Here is a 14,839-nt window from a genome sequence, read left to right on the forward strand (position 1 = left end):
GTGGGAATGCAACCGAGAGATGAATAATGGATGTCTGTGTTGGATGCTGATGGAAACCTTGTGCATTGTGTGTTCAGGAAACAATTCCCCTAGGTGCCCCCACAGTGTGTATGTACATACAGTAGCAACACTCAAAAAAAAGGGGGCCAGAGTGTATCTAGCCTTAGCGTGTTTGTTGGCGGAGGTTTTGAGTGTTTTTTTTTGTTTTAACAAATGCCTCCGTTGCGCTTGTGTGTGTGTTTTTTTTGTTGTTGTTGCAGAGGGACGTCTTCAATCAATTACTTATTCATGCGGCCATGAAGTCGGACAAGAGCCACCACCAGAAGCTGGCTAGGTAAACGATTGTCGCCGACGTCACGTTTTTCATAAGCCCAGAGTGCCAATGACGTCGCTGACGTCTTAAAAAAATATATATATATATTATTATTTCTTTTTTTAAATTATTATTATTATTTTTTTTTTAAATGTTCAAAACCCAAGATATCATGATTTGAAGATTTGCTGCTCCATTCACTTCTTGTTTAACTTCTTACTGAAAAAGGCTGTATCTCGGCTCCTAAGCACTTTTGTTTTTACAATGTATTTTTGGCCTTGGCACAGGGGTGATAAAGCCAGAAATAAGTTTGGCACTGAATGAGTTAAGATTTTAATTGACTAACTTTTCAAACTTCGTTCAATAGCTGCTCTATATGTGCCAATTATGCTAGCTAGCTGTCATTTTTTGAAGTGTTGCTTCAACATAATAACCTATGAGCAGTATGCAACACATTAATTATATATATTTTGTATTTATTTATTTATAAATGAATGTAAATAGACGTATATGATACATTTTCCTGGCTGTGCAGTATCGACAGTGCCTTAATTATTGATCACATTACGCCTGATTTATGCTATGCTGTAGTCACACTGCAGTGTTGTGAGCTGAAAATAGCCGATCTACAAGCTCCCAACGTGAGCTTGTAGATCTGCTATTTTGAGCGCACTGTGGCGTAAAGTAACTAAGTACATTTACATTAAGTACTGTACTTACAATTTTGAGGTATGTTTTACTTTACTGGAGTATTTCCAATTTTCAGTACTTGTACTTCTACTCCACTACATCTCGGATGCAAATATACTTTTACTCCACTACACTTTGAAAACTTTAGTTACTTTGTAGATTTTGATTATTTCAAAACATACATACTGTATATACATTTCAGCCATTTGAAAATAGCCGAGCTACAAGCTCACGATGTGTTGTGATGCGACGCATTGTGAGCTTGTAGATCTGCTATTTTGAAAAGATTTCTATACATTTTATTTGAAAACTTGTGAAATGGGACATTCTGCATAATGAGTAATTTCTACTTTTGGTACTTAAAGTACATTTAGATACCAATACATGTGTACTTTTACTCAAGTAATTTATTTTAGTTTTTTACAGTAATGATACTTTTACTTAAGTAAGCAATTCGAGTACTTATTCCACCACTGGTGCCAACTAGTATAAATCAGGCTTTAGCCTGTCTGCTCACACGTCTTCACCCACACGCGTTGTGAGCTTGTAGATCTGCCATTGTCAGCGCACTGGTGTGCCAGCTTTAGTATAAATCAGGCTTATAGCCTTTCTGCCCACACGCCTTCACCCATGTTGTCCCTCCTCTGTGTTTTACTGTGTTCCTCCAGATGCCTTCTGGTGGAGCGTGATGCTCAGAGGTGTAGCTCCCCACTGACTGATCGTCTCATCCAGAAAGCCCACGCTCTCCATGACTAGACTATAGCCACACACACACACACACAGTGACCCCCCCCCCTACTCACTGTCCCCAAACAATCTACAGATGTGCCACTTCAAAACTTCACACGTTACTGTTCTTTCCCTGAAAGTGGCCTGAAAATGCATTTTTTTTCCTCCCTTTTCTGCCCTTAAAATGCACTGTTTTGCCCCTGAAAAGAAGTTGTCACTACACCCCCCCATTTTTCCCTTCAACAGACATCCATATACATGAGAACAAAAGAATGTGTGTTTAAGAAGGTGTCAGACTCATTATGAGGCGAAAGGTGATTTGACCAGTTGCTCAAATTAATTAGCATCATAAAAGCAGTGATCATCAAATAATTCAGCATTTTAAATGCCCTTCTTTGTCCCTCTTATTGCCCTGGGAATCCCCTGAAAATGTACTGTCTTGGCGATGGCAGGACATGTGAAGTTTTGAAGTGGCACATCTGTAAGTACAATATCAGTTTGAATCGTATATTGTTTGATTTTGGAAATCATCGCTTTGCTACCGCGGGCCTTACTGTCTTGAGAGCAGCGAACGGTCTGTCATCCGTTTGTCCTCAAAAATATGTTTTAAACCTTAAGCCATTCAATACGAGGATTTGCACACATTTTCACGATTTTTCAAAAAATATCAGATCTACAAGCTCATACTGGGTGCGGCGCGCTATGAGCTTGTATATCTGCTATTTTTGAATAGCCAAAGAAATCTATAATGACACAGATGTGTTCCCGGATTGAATGGGTTAAAGACATACTTTTCAGTTTCCCTTTCTGCTAAGCAGCGAGTTATATATACGCTTCGATTAATTTGATTTACATAAATCATCGCCTTGCCACCGGGCCTTAATGTCTTGTCTTGAGTAAATAGTCTCTCAAGCCAGGCAACTATTCCACAATCTTCTGTAACTATACGCCTCTGGAAAGCGGCGAACGGAAGCCGTCATCCGTTTGTCATTTCCGTCCTCGAAAATATGTTTAAAAACCTTTGTTAAAGACACACTTTTCAGTTTCCCTTTCTGCTAAGCAGCAAGTTATATACTGTACGCTTTGACTAATTAGATTTACAGTAGGTTTCTTCGCATTTTCAGAGCTTGCGTTGCTCTGTACGAATGGCGGAAGCATTTGAAAACTGAGCCAACAGTCTGTTTCCAGAGACTATAGTCTGAGAAGGAACCCAGAACCACTGTGACAACCGTGGCGCCGCTAACAACTTTAGCATGACGCTGCAAATTCTCTCAAGGCCAACGCGGATCTGAATTTGAATTGGAAAATAAGTCATAAAGATAGTACTGAATGGTTTGCTTTATGCGAGGTCGTTGTTTTTGCGCTGATGCTAATGTTATGTCTGTAATGAATAAGCACCATTGGCTACAATCATATTTCACTGTGCTATCTCAGGACGTTTAGGCTATAGCTAGGAATGTTTTAATTCTGCCCGCCCTTACAGTTGTGTGGAAGGGTGTTTTTTTGTGTTGCACAATGACTTCTGTTATCACAAACCAGTATTTTATGGGGCCTTGTGTTTTATTAGGAAAAAAGATACATCACATCAGAATATATAAATAAATACCTTTCAGAGATAAAGTCCTCATGTCAAATACCGGTACAAAAAAAAAGCATGTTTCAATCCAATAAATATTACACTTTGCACTTTGTGAATGGTAGGCTTTTTACTTCACGATGTGCGCGGTGAAGCAGCGGACCACACATCGCTTTGCCTACAGGCGAGAGCACAACAAAGAATGCCAGATATCGAGATATGGGTGTGAGTTGCGGCTCTACAGCGGTAAATAAGACGTTGCTGTCGGGAGGATAACCTCATATCTCCATGTTTCAACTTTTCCCCCCGTAAATTAACGTCTTACGTTCATCATACAAGAGTGTCACATAAAAGTTGTGAAAATAGCCGATCTCCAAGCTCACAACGCGTCGTGTTGTGAGCTTGGGAGATCGGCTATTTTCACTATTTTAAAATGTTTTTTTAACCCATTAAGACCGGGAACGCATTTGTGTCATTTTTAGATTCCTTTGGCTATTTTTTTTTATTTGTGCAAATCTTTGAATATGTATAATTATTTTAAGCGAACATTTGTAATTCAAATCTTATTGCTTCAGGGGATTGGTCTAAATGTCGTCAGAAGTTTAAAAAAAAAAACTTCTTAAACTTGTTCACGTCAAGGACCTCCCAAAATGATATGTATTTGGCCGCGGACCCCCATCTGAAAATATTTTGTTCCAGGGGACCCCCAGAAGCAAAGATTTGAGTTAAAAATGTATACATAATATTCAAAGATTTGAACACATTTTCACGATTATTTGCTTGTATATCTGCTGTTTTTGAATAGTCTAAAGAAATTGTTAAATGACACAGATGTGTTCCCGGTCTTAATGGGTGAAATAATACACACAAAAAAAACGGCTTTGGACATACAAGGTTTCCAACCGACAGCAAACGAAGATGTCCTTATAGATGCAGTTGTCAGCAGGGGTTTGTGCAGATTTCCCCCTCCGTCCCACCCTCTCTCTCTCTCTCTCTCTCTCTCTCTCTCTCCGCCCGCCGTGGTGGTCTGCCTCCTCTCACAACAAGGTGGAATTAATCTCACCTTGGATCTGAGAGATGAGGATCTGGGAGAGCACGATGCCTGCGATCTGGAGGACAAAAACACACACACAGCCACTTTAGTTTACATAACGCACAGTGGGGATCGACAAGTTCACGGCGCACTGCGATAAGACTCGTTGTGAACTTTTAGATCTGCTATTTTTTTTTACAAATTTACACATTTTCTTTTAAATTTAGAAAAATAATTTGAGGCGGGGGGGTCTTGAAAGATTGTAATTTCTTTTTTTTAATAGTTTAGAGATGTTTTAACTACACACACCTCTCATGGGAGTTCCTTCCTGGCACAGAATCGTATTAAATGGGGGTCCGTGGCCATTTACGTATCAATAGGGGGTTCTTGACATGAAAAATGTTTGAGAACCAGACAGACATGGAAGACCCTTTATCACTGCACAGCCTGTACTGTAACTGTGCTGTATACTGTACCGCAGTGGTTCTCAACCTGTGGCTCGGGACCCCACATGATTTCTTTTTTTGGGGGGGGGGGCTCATACGTGGCACATAGTGCCAGATCTGCTATTTTCAAAAAATCTTGAAAATGTGTGCAAATCTTCTCATCTTTTTTTTTTTCAAACATTTTTAACACAAATCTTTGCTTCTGGGGGTCCCTGGCACAATACATTTTCAGGTGGGGGTCCGCGGCCACATACCTATCAATTTGGGGGTCCTTGGCATGAAAAGGTTTGCAGGGACGTGCACAGATAGACTCTAGGTGGTTCTAGAGCACCTGCCCTTTGCCCTCTTGACCAGAAGTGCCCTTTTGAAAGTTTACAGCAGGGGTCTTCAACGGGGGGTCCGGGACCCCTAGGGGGTCCTCAGAGTTACTACAGGGGGTCCGGCCAAATCTTTATGTGATATGATTTTTCTTTTTACCATAACCACTCGAAACCTAGCATCCCTTTTCTGAGGAGAACTTTAGCCAAAAATAGCAGATCTACAAGCCCACAACGCCTCACAGCGCGAGGCGTTGTGGGCTTGTAGATCGGCTATTTTTGGCAAAGAGGTATAGGTGTAGAGGGAAAAAAGAGCATACCAAGTAAACAAAAAGAAAAAGTATAATTTACTTGAGCGCCTGCCCCTCAAAATGTCTGTGCACGCCACTGTGTAACTGTACTGTACTGTGCTGTACTCTACATGTATGTCAAGGCTCCTCAGAGCTTCGTAGAGAGTCGTAGCTGAGGGATGAAATGTCCTGTCTGTTTGAACCATGAGCTCACATTGCATCATCTGAGCTGTAGGGAAACTGTTTCATAATGTAATGTTTCTGTGCCAGGAGGAATCCAGATTTCATATCCTTCACTGTCGGGACAGAAAACTTGTATCTCCATGTTTAATCTTTTATGTGTGTTTTTTTTCTCCATAATGTCATATTCATGCGTACTGTATGACAATGTCGAGGAAAAGTAGCTAAAGTAGCATTGTGAGCTTGTTCTTTTTGACCCATAATGGCATGCCTAAAATAGGGATGCGAGGGTCAAAGTGGTTAAGCGTGTCTGTGGGTTTTTTATAAAATATTAAACCAATGAAACGCATTAACAAGAGCTTGTGGTTAATTAATAACTACATTGGAACACAGGTTCTTTTTTTCAATTTCCTGAAAAGTAGCGGTTTTGGACATATACAGTACAAGGTTTCTACCCAACAACAAGCGACAATATTCTAGTGTTTCTTACAGTGAACAAACGCCAACATGTTGTGGCAACATGCAGCTTTTAAGATGGCTTGTCAGCATGCGTTTACTTACACTGACATTTGACTTGTTCAACAGATGGAAAAAGAAAAGTGATATTATGATCATCATCAAAGATATGCTAAAATAGTTTGTTGTGAAAAGAACACCGTGCCTTCTCAGGAGAGAGACCCCCCCTCCCTCCCCCGTCAGACATGCTGTGCTTTCCAAGTCTTTCCAATGCTAACACCATTGTTCTGACTCATGTGCTCATGGGTAATTCACATACTGTCCCCTCAGTACGACTATGTACCATATTATTCAAAAAACACAGAACATTTCCTTCCTATTCCTACGACCAATATACCATTGTCTGATGTTTAATAAGCCCTGTATGCCAAAAATAGCCGATATACAAGCTCACAATGAGTCGCATTGCACCGCATTGCATCACATTGCGACGCAATATTTCCCCCAAATGTTCACCTACTGTAACATGCCCTTTCCCTCTAAAGGTACAGTCCGATAAATTAATCACCTAAAGCCATATTTACTTTTGTTGTACAACAAATAGCTAAAACAAATAGCCTTATCTTATATCTACTGTATAAGTTCACAATGCATCACAGCATGACTATCTTTTCACCAAAATCTTACAGTGCCGTCTTTTCTTTTTGCAGAATTTTCGTGTATTTAAACGACATGCCCACAACGGGGGGCGGCGTCAGGCTTTACTGTGGTTAATGAAATGTGCAGTTGACATTTTCTATCAACCTAAATCAAATGCGCCGGGGTTATTCCCGTCCCCCCTAGGCGCTCTGCGTGCGTGGATTGTTGAACGAGCTACACTGTAGACTGCACACAGGGTTTATTTGAGGGAGCGGAGATGAGATGTGAAAGAACGCAACACATCACGGGCCGGGGTGCAAGAGTTGAAGGTTGGAGATTCATCAGAGAAGAGAAGAGAGGGAGGGAAGGGCCGTGTTTGGTTGCTGGGGAGTTGTCCGAAATCCGTTTGATGTTTGTTTTTTTGAAGGCTTGTGTTTGATGGTTTGCTCGAGGCGAGGTCCTGATTGATATAAAGATCCGAGCGAATCGTCTTGTTCTGACACAAACACCGCTGTCAGGTGTCCTGGCGGGGTTAGAGAGCCCCGTCGATATGTTGACTTCTACACACTCGCTAGTGGTGAGATTCCACGCTGATAGCTCGTATCGACCCAGTGTGCAGTGTGGTTGTTGAGAGAATGTTTTTTTTCCCCTGCAGGCAATGTAACTCTATACCCTCTGTGTGTGTGTATGTGAGTGTGAGTGTGTGTGTGTGTGTGTGTGTGTGTGTGTGTGTGTGTGTGTGTGTGAGTGTGTGTGTGTGTGTGTGTGTGTGTGTAACCCCCGTGGCGATTCAAGGCCATGTTGACCTTGTAAGGTTTACCAGACAATTAGTGTGTTGAAGCCTGTGCTGAAGTCTTAGAAGGTCATGGGGTCAAGGTTATACCCTCTGCAGTGGTGGACTCAAGTCAAAGTATAGATCAGGCCTACTCTTGGTCAAATATCACTCAACTACAAGGTTTCTCTGTCAAACTTTAAAAAAAATACTTAAGTATTCAAAGGTACAAATTACAAAGTGTATTTTCTTTTCAATATCAATGCTTTACTGTATTGAAATTTAGAATCCCCCCCCCCCATTAAGTACAGAAATGTTCAAAAATGAAAATACCAGACTATACAGGCTCACAACAATTGTTGCCTTTTAGATCTGCTTATTTTAACTATTTTTGAAATGGGGCTCAAGTGCTTGATTCATAATGTATTTTTTTTTTACTGTATAAGTTACTGTCCACACTCAAGCAAGCCGCAAGTGGAGCCTGCAGACAGTACCACCACGGCCCAAGAAGCCATCACGCCAGAAGGAAATGTTTGGATCGGGGGGAGTCTGGTGCAACACTCAGGTCCTGGACCTGGTGAGACGAAGGAGGAGCCTGGCCAGAAGGCCATCCACAGAGCCTAGTCCCTCCACGTGCCAGAGCCTCCCCCCGGTCCCGGCAGAGTAGTTCCGGAGAAGCGGATTGAGTGGCCCTGTCTTTCCCTAAGAGGACTGACCGTGGGTAGCTACTGGGACGTACAGGGGCGTGCATAGACATTTTGAGGGGCAGGTGCTCAAGTAAATTATACGGTATAAATTATACCGATCTACAAGCCCATAACGCCTCGCAGCGCGAGGCGTTGTGGGCTTGTAGATCTGCTATTTTTGGCTAAAGTTCTCCTCAGAAAAGGGATGCTAGGTTTCGAGTGGTTATGTTAAAAAGAAAAATCATATCTCAGAGATTTGGCGGACCCCCTGTAGTAACTCTGAGGACACCCTAGGGGTCCCGGACCCCCTGTTGAAGACCCCTGCTGTAAACTGAAAAAGAAAAAAACTTTTTTTTTTCTTTTTTCAAAAGGGCACTTCTGGTCAAGAGGGCAAAGGGCAGGTGCTGTAGCACCACCTGAGTCTATCTGTGCACGTCCCTGGGGACGTAAGTCGGGGCTTAATCAACCCCTGGGTCACCTGGGCGAAGGTGTATGTTGTTGCGAGACCCGAAACACCCGATGACCCCAGGCTACAACACTGATGATACGTCCCAGGTGCATCCATGTGATGTTTTCTTTATAATGCTGTCCGTCCACAGCAGCCAATTAGTGTGAGAAGCTGTTATGTACGGACTAACGGAGCCACGGAACGGTGTGTGAAGGGTCCAAGGTTATTACCATGGGGAGGTTGACGCCCAGAGCGAGCGCCCCCACCAGCAGAAGATGAGACTCCATCCATCCCACGGCCCGGCCTCCACAGCCCATGGGGTAGATTGATTTGGTGGCCTCCACGTACTTCTGGGTCTGGACGCCGAAGCCACACATGGTGTTGATTACAACCTGTATAATACAGCAGACAGGAGGGAGGAGACAGAGGGACGAAGAGAGAGGGAAGAGGGCCATTAATTCATTAAGACCGGGAACGCATCTGTGTCATTGTTTAGATTTCTTTGGGCGATTCAAAAATGGCAGATATACATGCTCATACTGTATGAGCTTTGAGCTTGTAGATGTGCTATTTTGGAAAAAGAAAATTGTGAAAATGTGTAGTTCTCAAAGTTAAAACGTTTTTAACGTTGCTTCTGGGGGTCCCCGGAACAAAATATTTTCAGATGGGGGTCCGTGGCCAAATACATATAACTTTGGGGGTCCTTGACATGAAAAGGTTTGAGGACCACTGATATATATAGCAACATACGTAAAAAATAAAAATAAGAAATGATAGGATTTAGAAGACATTTTGTAGAATCCCCAGAAGCAAAGATTTGAGTTACAAATGTTCGCTAAAAAATAAAAAAAAATCGATATATTCAAAGATTTGCGGTGCACTCGGTGCCGCGCTATGAGCTTGTAGATCTTTTTTTTTTTTTTTTAAATAGCCAAAGAAATCTAAAAATGACACACAGATGAGTTCCCGGTATTAATGGGTTAAATACATATTAAAAAAAACACAGCATTCAAGGAGCTGCACCCATAGTTTATACAGTAGTTCACTTTTATTGACAACATAAAGTGCAGCACTTGAAAGAGTATTCTCAGGACACTTTTACAGGCTGCGTTTTAAAAGCCCTCAGTGTAATTTGGCCCGGTCGTACAGACACTAACTATTGTTGCACTAATTCTGCCAAGAGCGAGTGTTCCAGGATGCTGTTTTTTAAATACACTAAACAGAGGAGAGAGAGGAGCTAGGGATGCGTGGGACAGGGATGCGGTCCAACATACTGTATACTCCAGTTTGACTGCTTTCACAACTATACAGCAGTAAGCCTATTACCAAGCCACGTGGCCTATGCAGGGGCGTCACGGCCATTCAATGTGCGTACGACGCGACACCCTCACTCTCACAGAGCCGTGATTTCATACCCCCCACTTTTTGAAAAAATAAAATCTTTTTTTTTTGATAATAAATCGGTAAAATCAGGCAATAAGAATTAAATAACCTAACCCTAATAGCAGATCTACAAGCTCATAGCGCGGCACTCGGTGCCGTGCTATGAGCTTGTATATCTGCTATTTTTGAATAGCCAAAGTGTAAAATAAGAGGTACAGTATAGTAATAGTCCACCGAAAGTCCATCCCCCCCACCTTCTGAGACCCTGTGACATCCCTGGGCCCATGCCAGCTATTTGAATGCACGGGAGTTGGGAAAAGTCCCGGAAAAGACGCGCTGTGATTGGCCAGTAGTCACTTTGAGTGGCAGTTGGGGGGAAAAAAAACATGATTTACGATTCTGTGCCTATCGGTACGTAACTCGAACGGCGCTGAGTCGGCCCAAGCGAACATCACAACATTCGGCACGGCAACTCACTCGCTTTAGCTCGCTCGGTGGTGGCTCTGGTGGCTCAAGTTCGTTTGAGACTGCGCCCTTCCGTCGCGGTCTGGTCCAAAAGTATACTTTATTAGCCAAAAAAAAGTTGTCTGCGGTTGTCGGAAAAAGAGTGCCTCCAGCACGATTCGATCTCGAGCCTCAGGGTCGGCACTCGGCAGTCTTACGCCTGGTGAGGCACGCCACGAGACCAGATGAAATACTAGGGTTTTGGTCTGTATTCGACTGTAAATGCCCCCACCGTCCCCTCTGGGGGCGGAGTCCTTGTTTTCTCGTTTTTGTATACTAGCCAATCGCAGGGCGGGGTTTGGTCGAATGTCGCTGTACAACAACATTACGCGTATGACCCGGCCGGGGATCAAACCCGACCTCCCAGTCTCAGGGCAGACACTCTAACCAGCACGGAGCTATAATGCAGTGGGGCTGCAGATATTTTAATTACTCTTTAGGATCATTGAATTATTGAGAAGTGTGTTTCATGCTTGTTTTTCTTTTTTCTTTGCAACGAATCAACGTGAAAAATTGGATTTTTTTTCATAATCAACAGAGAAATAAATTAGTCTGATCAACCACTTTAGCCCTATTTTATACTTTGTCGTACAACTGTGTCATGGAAAAAAGCTAAAATTGCCTATTTTAGCTATTGTATGAAAGAAATGTTATTAATAAGAGTCATTGTTCAAACGTATCTAATCTGATCTAAAGTGGACAGACAGATACTGTATGTAATTTCCATGCTATAGCCATGCATGCAGTTGCGACACACGGACAGCAGGGGGCACTGCAGAGCCCTTTGAGCTCTCCTTTGTGACATACATTAATTGATTTTGCACACATGTAGCAAAAGGTTGCTGTGATCTGTTGCCTGTCTAACATGACGTTTAGTCGATACTGCTGTTGTTGATCTACATGTTAAGGCTTTAGTTTTCTGTCTTCACACTAACCAGTGGCCTCAGTGCTGTCCTGTATTCCACTGTGTGTGTGTGTGTGTGTGTGTGTGTGTGTGTGTGTGTGTGTGTGTGTGTGTGTGTGTGTGTGTGTGTGTGTGTGTGTGTGTGTGTGTGTGTGTGTGTGTGTGTGTGTGTGTGTGTGTGTGTGTGTGTGTGTGTGCGCGCGTGCGTCTGCGCCCACGCAACATGTATGCATGTTTGTGCATTCATGCATTTCTATGTACACCGTTGTGGCTTAATTCTAGACACGGCTCACTAGCATTTTAATGGTTATCTTTGTGTAACAGACTAGAGTATAGGCCAGGACACCAGAAGCCAAATATCTCATTTGGACATGGGGGATTTCTCTTTGCTTGAGTGATGGTTGTGTGTGTGTGGAGTCGATATCCTGCTTCCAAATCCACGTGGTTGCATGTGCATAGACCGGGTGTTGTGTGGGTGTATTATGAATCACTGTGTTGTATGTTTGAAGGTTCTACTGCCAAAAACCATGTGGTGGAAAGCAACTCAGTACATTTACTCAAGTACTGTACTTAACCGTGGTGTTCAACCTTTTTCATATCAAGGTGAGGTCCATTATTTATTCGGCATTTGAGCCACGGACTGTGGTACTATATACTGTGGTACTATAGGAGAGATAACAGGGAAACGTTGATCAGAATAACAATCTCTCCATCATTTAGCTGGGGACCACCTGGAACCCCCTCAAGGACCACTGGTCCCCGGACCACTGGTTGAGAACCACCGACGAAGTACCAATTCACACATTTTCAACCTATCTTCATATAATTGCTCCTCACTAATGCAGCTGCTCATAACATAGCCTCATTTTTGTCTACTCAGTCTGTCTCATGTCATTGGTAGGCAGGTTTCTACAGGCCCTCCACTGATACACAGGCTTTGTAGACAAAAAAATGGTGCCATCTTCTATAGACCAATTATATGAAGATAGGTTGAAAATGGGTGAAGTGGTCCTTCAAAAAAAAACTTACTTGAATATTTCCATTTTTCATTCATTTATACTTTTCTACTCACTAGGCATATTTTTTACTCCACTGCAATTATTTGAAAACTTTACTAGTTACTTTGCTTATTTGGATTATAATTACAAAGCATACAAGCGCTATTTTATACTTTGGTTATTCAAAAATGATGTAGCAACTCTGCAAGCTCATAACGTTGCATCTGGGACGATTTTTTTTTTATGAATTTAAAGAAAAATGTGAAATGCAGGACATTCTGCATAATAATATTTTAAAGTTTTTAACAGAGTATTTCTGTATAATGCTGAGTATACTTCTTCCAGCACGATCAACAACCCACCCCTCCAGGTATGGGAGTACAACAGGAGTACAGCACAACAACCCACCTCTCCAGTAATAGGAGTACAACAGGAGTAGGGCAAGGCACAGCACAACAAACCACCTCTCCAGGTATGGGAGTACAGCAGGAGTACAATGACAGAATAAACCTAACTAGGCTGCCGGCAAAGGGCGCCGGCCTAGTATCTACGAATCCCTGTATATGGACATCTCTGATGTCATCAATATGACAACATAGACTGGCCTCTAAGTACTATGATAAAGGATAGAATACCCTTCGGGTATTTTTTGTAACTGTATATTTGCACATATGTCAACATTTTCAGTGAGCGCCATTCTACGAAGCTCAGGGGGCAATTTAGACTAATTGACCATATTAAGGAAAATATGGATCTGCTTCACTGATTGGCCAAGCTTTCCATGATGTGTGTCGCTCTACACATATAGAACTGTATTGTGTTACAGAACCAGGCTGACTAAGTCCACTTTAAATCCCCAGTGCTGCTTGTGAGAAACATGTTGCGGTGGACCGTTAAACTCGACGCACCATATGGACGTTATCATGCTGTTGCCGTGGGCAACAAGCTGTACTCCTTTGGAGATTACAGGTGGGACGAGCACGATCAGATTGGTGTGCAAGTCTTCAACACTGTGTCTTTGCGCTGGATTATGTTGCCTCCAGTGACAACTGGACGAGGAGAACGTCCTATTGAGGTTCCCTCCTATAGGACGCACCACACAGCTGTGCCGATAGAAGATATCGTGTACATCTGGGGCGGGCGTTATTGCTGCAACGTTCTTTATGCATTTGATGTTGACTCCCACAGATGGTTCAAGCCAAGGATATCAGGGACGGTTCCAGAGGGAAGGTGGCAACACACAGCCTGTGCCTTGGGGAAGGTAATGTATATACACGGAGGATACACCCAGACTGGACACACTCAGATTGGAATAACTACTGACATGTACAAGTTGGACACCACCACAATGGTCTGGTCTTTCATTAACATTAGAGGCACTCCGCCACCTTTTTCATCATATCACACTGCCACCATCATTGGGACAAAGATGTTTGTATTTGGGAGCTATGGGCAAGAGTACCGCAACATCCCCAGAGTGTTTGACACAGAGACCAACTGCTGGCTGAACATGCCTTCTGCACAGCCTCTTCCAGAAGTACACTTTGTTCATTCAGCATTTGCATACAATGGAGAGCTGTACATATATGGTGGCCCACGCGGTGACGACCTGACCTTCAGTGATCTGTGGAAATTCAAACCAGAGACCTTCTCCTGGAAGAAGGTTAAGCCCAAGGGGACTCACCCATATATGAGAACTTTTGGCAACGGTTGCGTGGTGGGGGATCGTATCATCCTGTTTGGACAATACAGCAAAACAAACAAAACCAGTTATGACCTGTATATCCTCGACTTCAGCCCTAGTCTGAAGACCATGTGCAAGCTAGCGGTTATTCGGTACCGTGTGGAGCAGTCGGAACTCCCACACGACATCAGGTGGGAACTGGCGGCTATGACTAACTAACAGCAAGAGAAGAAATACTATCCAACGAAACAGAAAAGACAATCCACCCCAAAAAATTATGAAATCAACAGGAAAGAAGAAAAATAAAAAACTGGCCATTATTGTTATTTTTGAGCGGTGCAACCGCTCCTATAAGAGGGTTTAGGACCCATCCGCGGTGAAAGTTTTTCTTTCCGTCGTGAAAATCTTTCGCTGTGACGCCATGCTGTGGAAAACACGCCCATAGGCTAACCTTTGCAGGACGTGCTGTGATTGGCTAGCGAGACACATGATGAAATTAACTTCAAACTTCGCAGACGCGCTGTGATTGGCTAGCGAGACGCATGATGAAATTAATAATAATGTAAACATTTTAAGCACGTCACTTCGCAGGACGTACTGTGATTGGCTGGCGAGACGCATGATGAAATTAATAACTCATAAATAGCACCGCTCACTTCACACTGGGTGTGATTTTTTTTGCCAGACCCAAGGGGTCTGGCTTACATGAGGCTTTGTACCTGTTATCTCCATACATGGGCATGCCCCCTTTGTCCTTAGGCCCCAGCTGTCCCCCTTTCGTCCATACATGG

At 42.9% G+C, this 14,839-nt stretch overlaps 2 protein-coding genes across 3 annotated transcripts in view; one reads left to right on the plus strand and one right to left on the minus strand.

Annotated features, from left to right (window-relative positions):
• ttc38 (tetratricopeptide repeat domain 38) overlaps positions 1-3,600 on the plus strand; it is a 45,170-nt gene extending 41,570 nt beyond the window's left edge. For both annotated transcript variants that reach the window (XM_084060744.1, XM_084060745.1), the window contains 2 exons: positions 261-334; positions 1,672-3,600. In XM_084060744.1, the coding sequence (XP_083916870.1) occupies positions 261-334; positions 1,672-1,759 (162 nt within the window). In that variant the 3' untranslated portion in view covers positions 1,760-3,600. The remainder of the gene's footprint in view (positions 1-260; positions 335-1,671) is intronic.
• A 123-nt stretch (positions 3,601-3,723) lies between these two features.
• Positions 3,724-14,839, minus strand: part of tspan33b (tetraspanin 33b) — a 44,472-nt gene continuing 33,356 nt past the window's right edge. Inside the window, exons 7-8 of the mRNA XM_084060746.1 lie at positions 8,806-8,967; positions 3,724-4,417 (exon numbers count right to left, since the gene is read on the minus strand). Of these exons, the coding sequence (XP_083916872.1) occupies positions 4,346-4,417; positions 8,806-8,967 (234 nt within the window). The 3' untranslated portion in view covers positions 3,724-4,345. The remainder of the gene's footprint in view (positions 4,418-8,805; positions 8,968-14,839) is intronic.

Source organism: Gymnoscopelus microlampas, assembly GCF_963454915.1.
Source record: "Gymnoscopelus microlampas genome assembly, chromosome: 6".
Taxonomy (NCBI): Eukaryota; Metazoa; Chordata; class Actinopteri; order Myctophiformes; family Myctophidae; genus Gymnoscopelus; species Gymnoscopelus microlampas.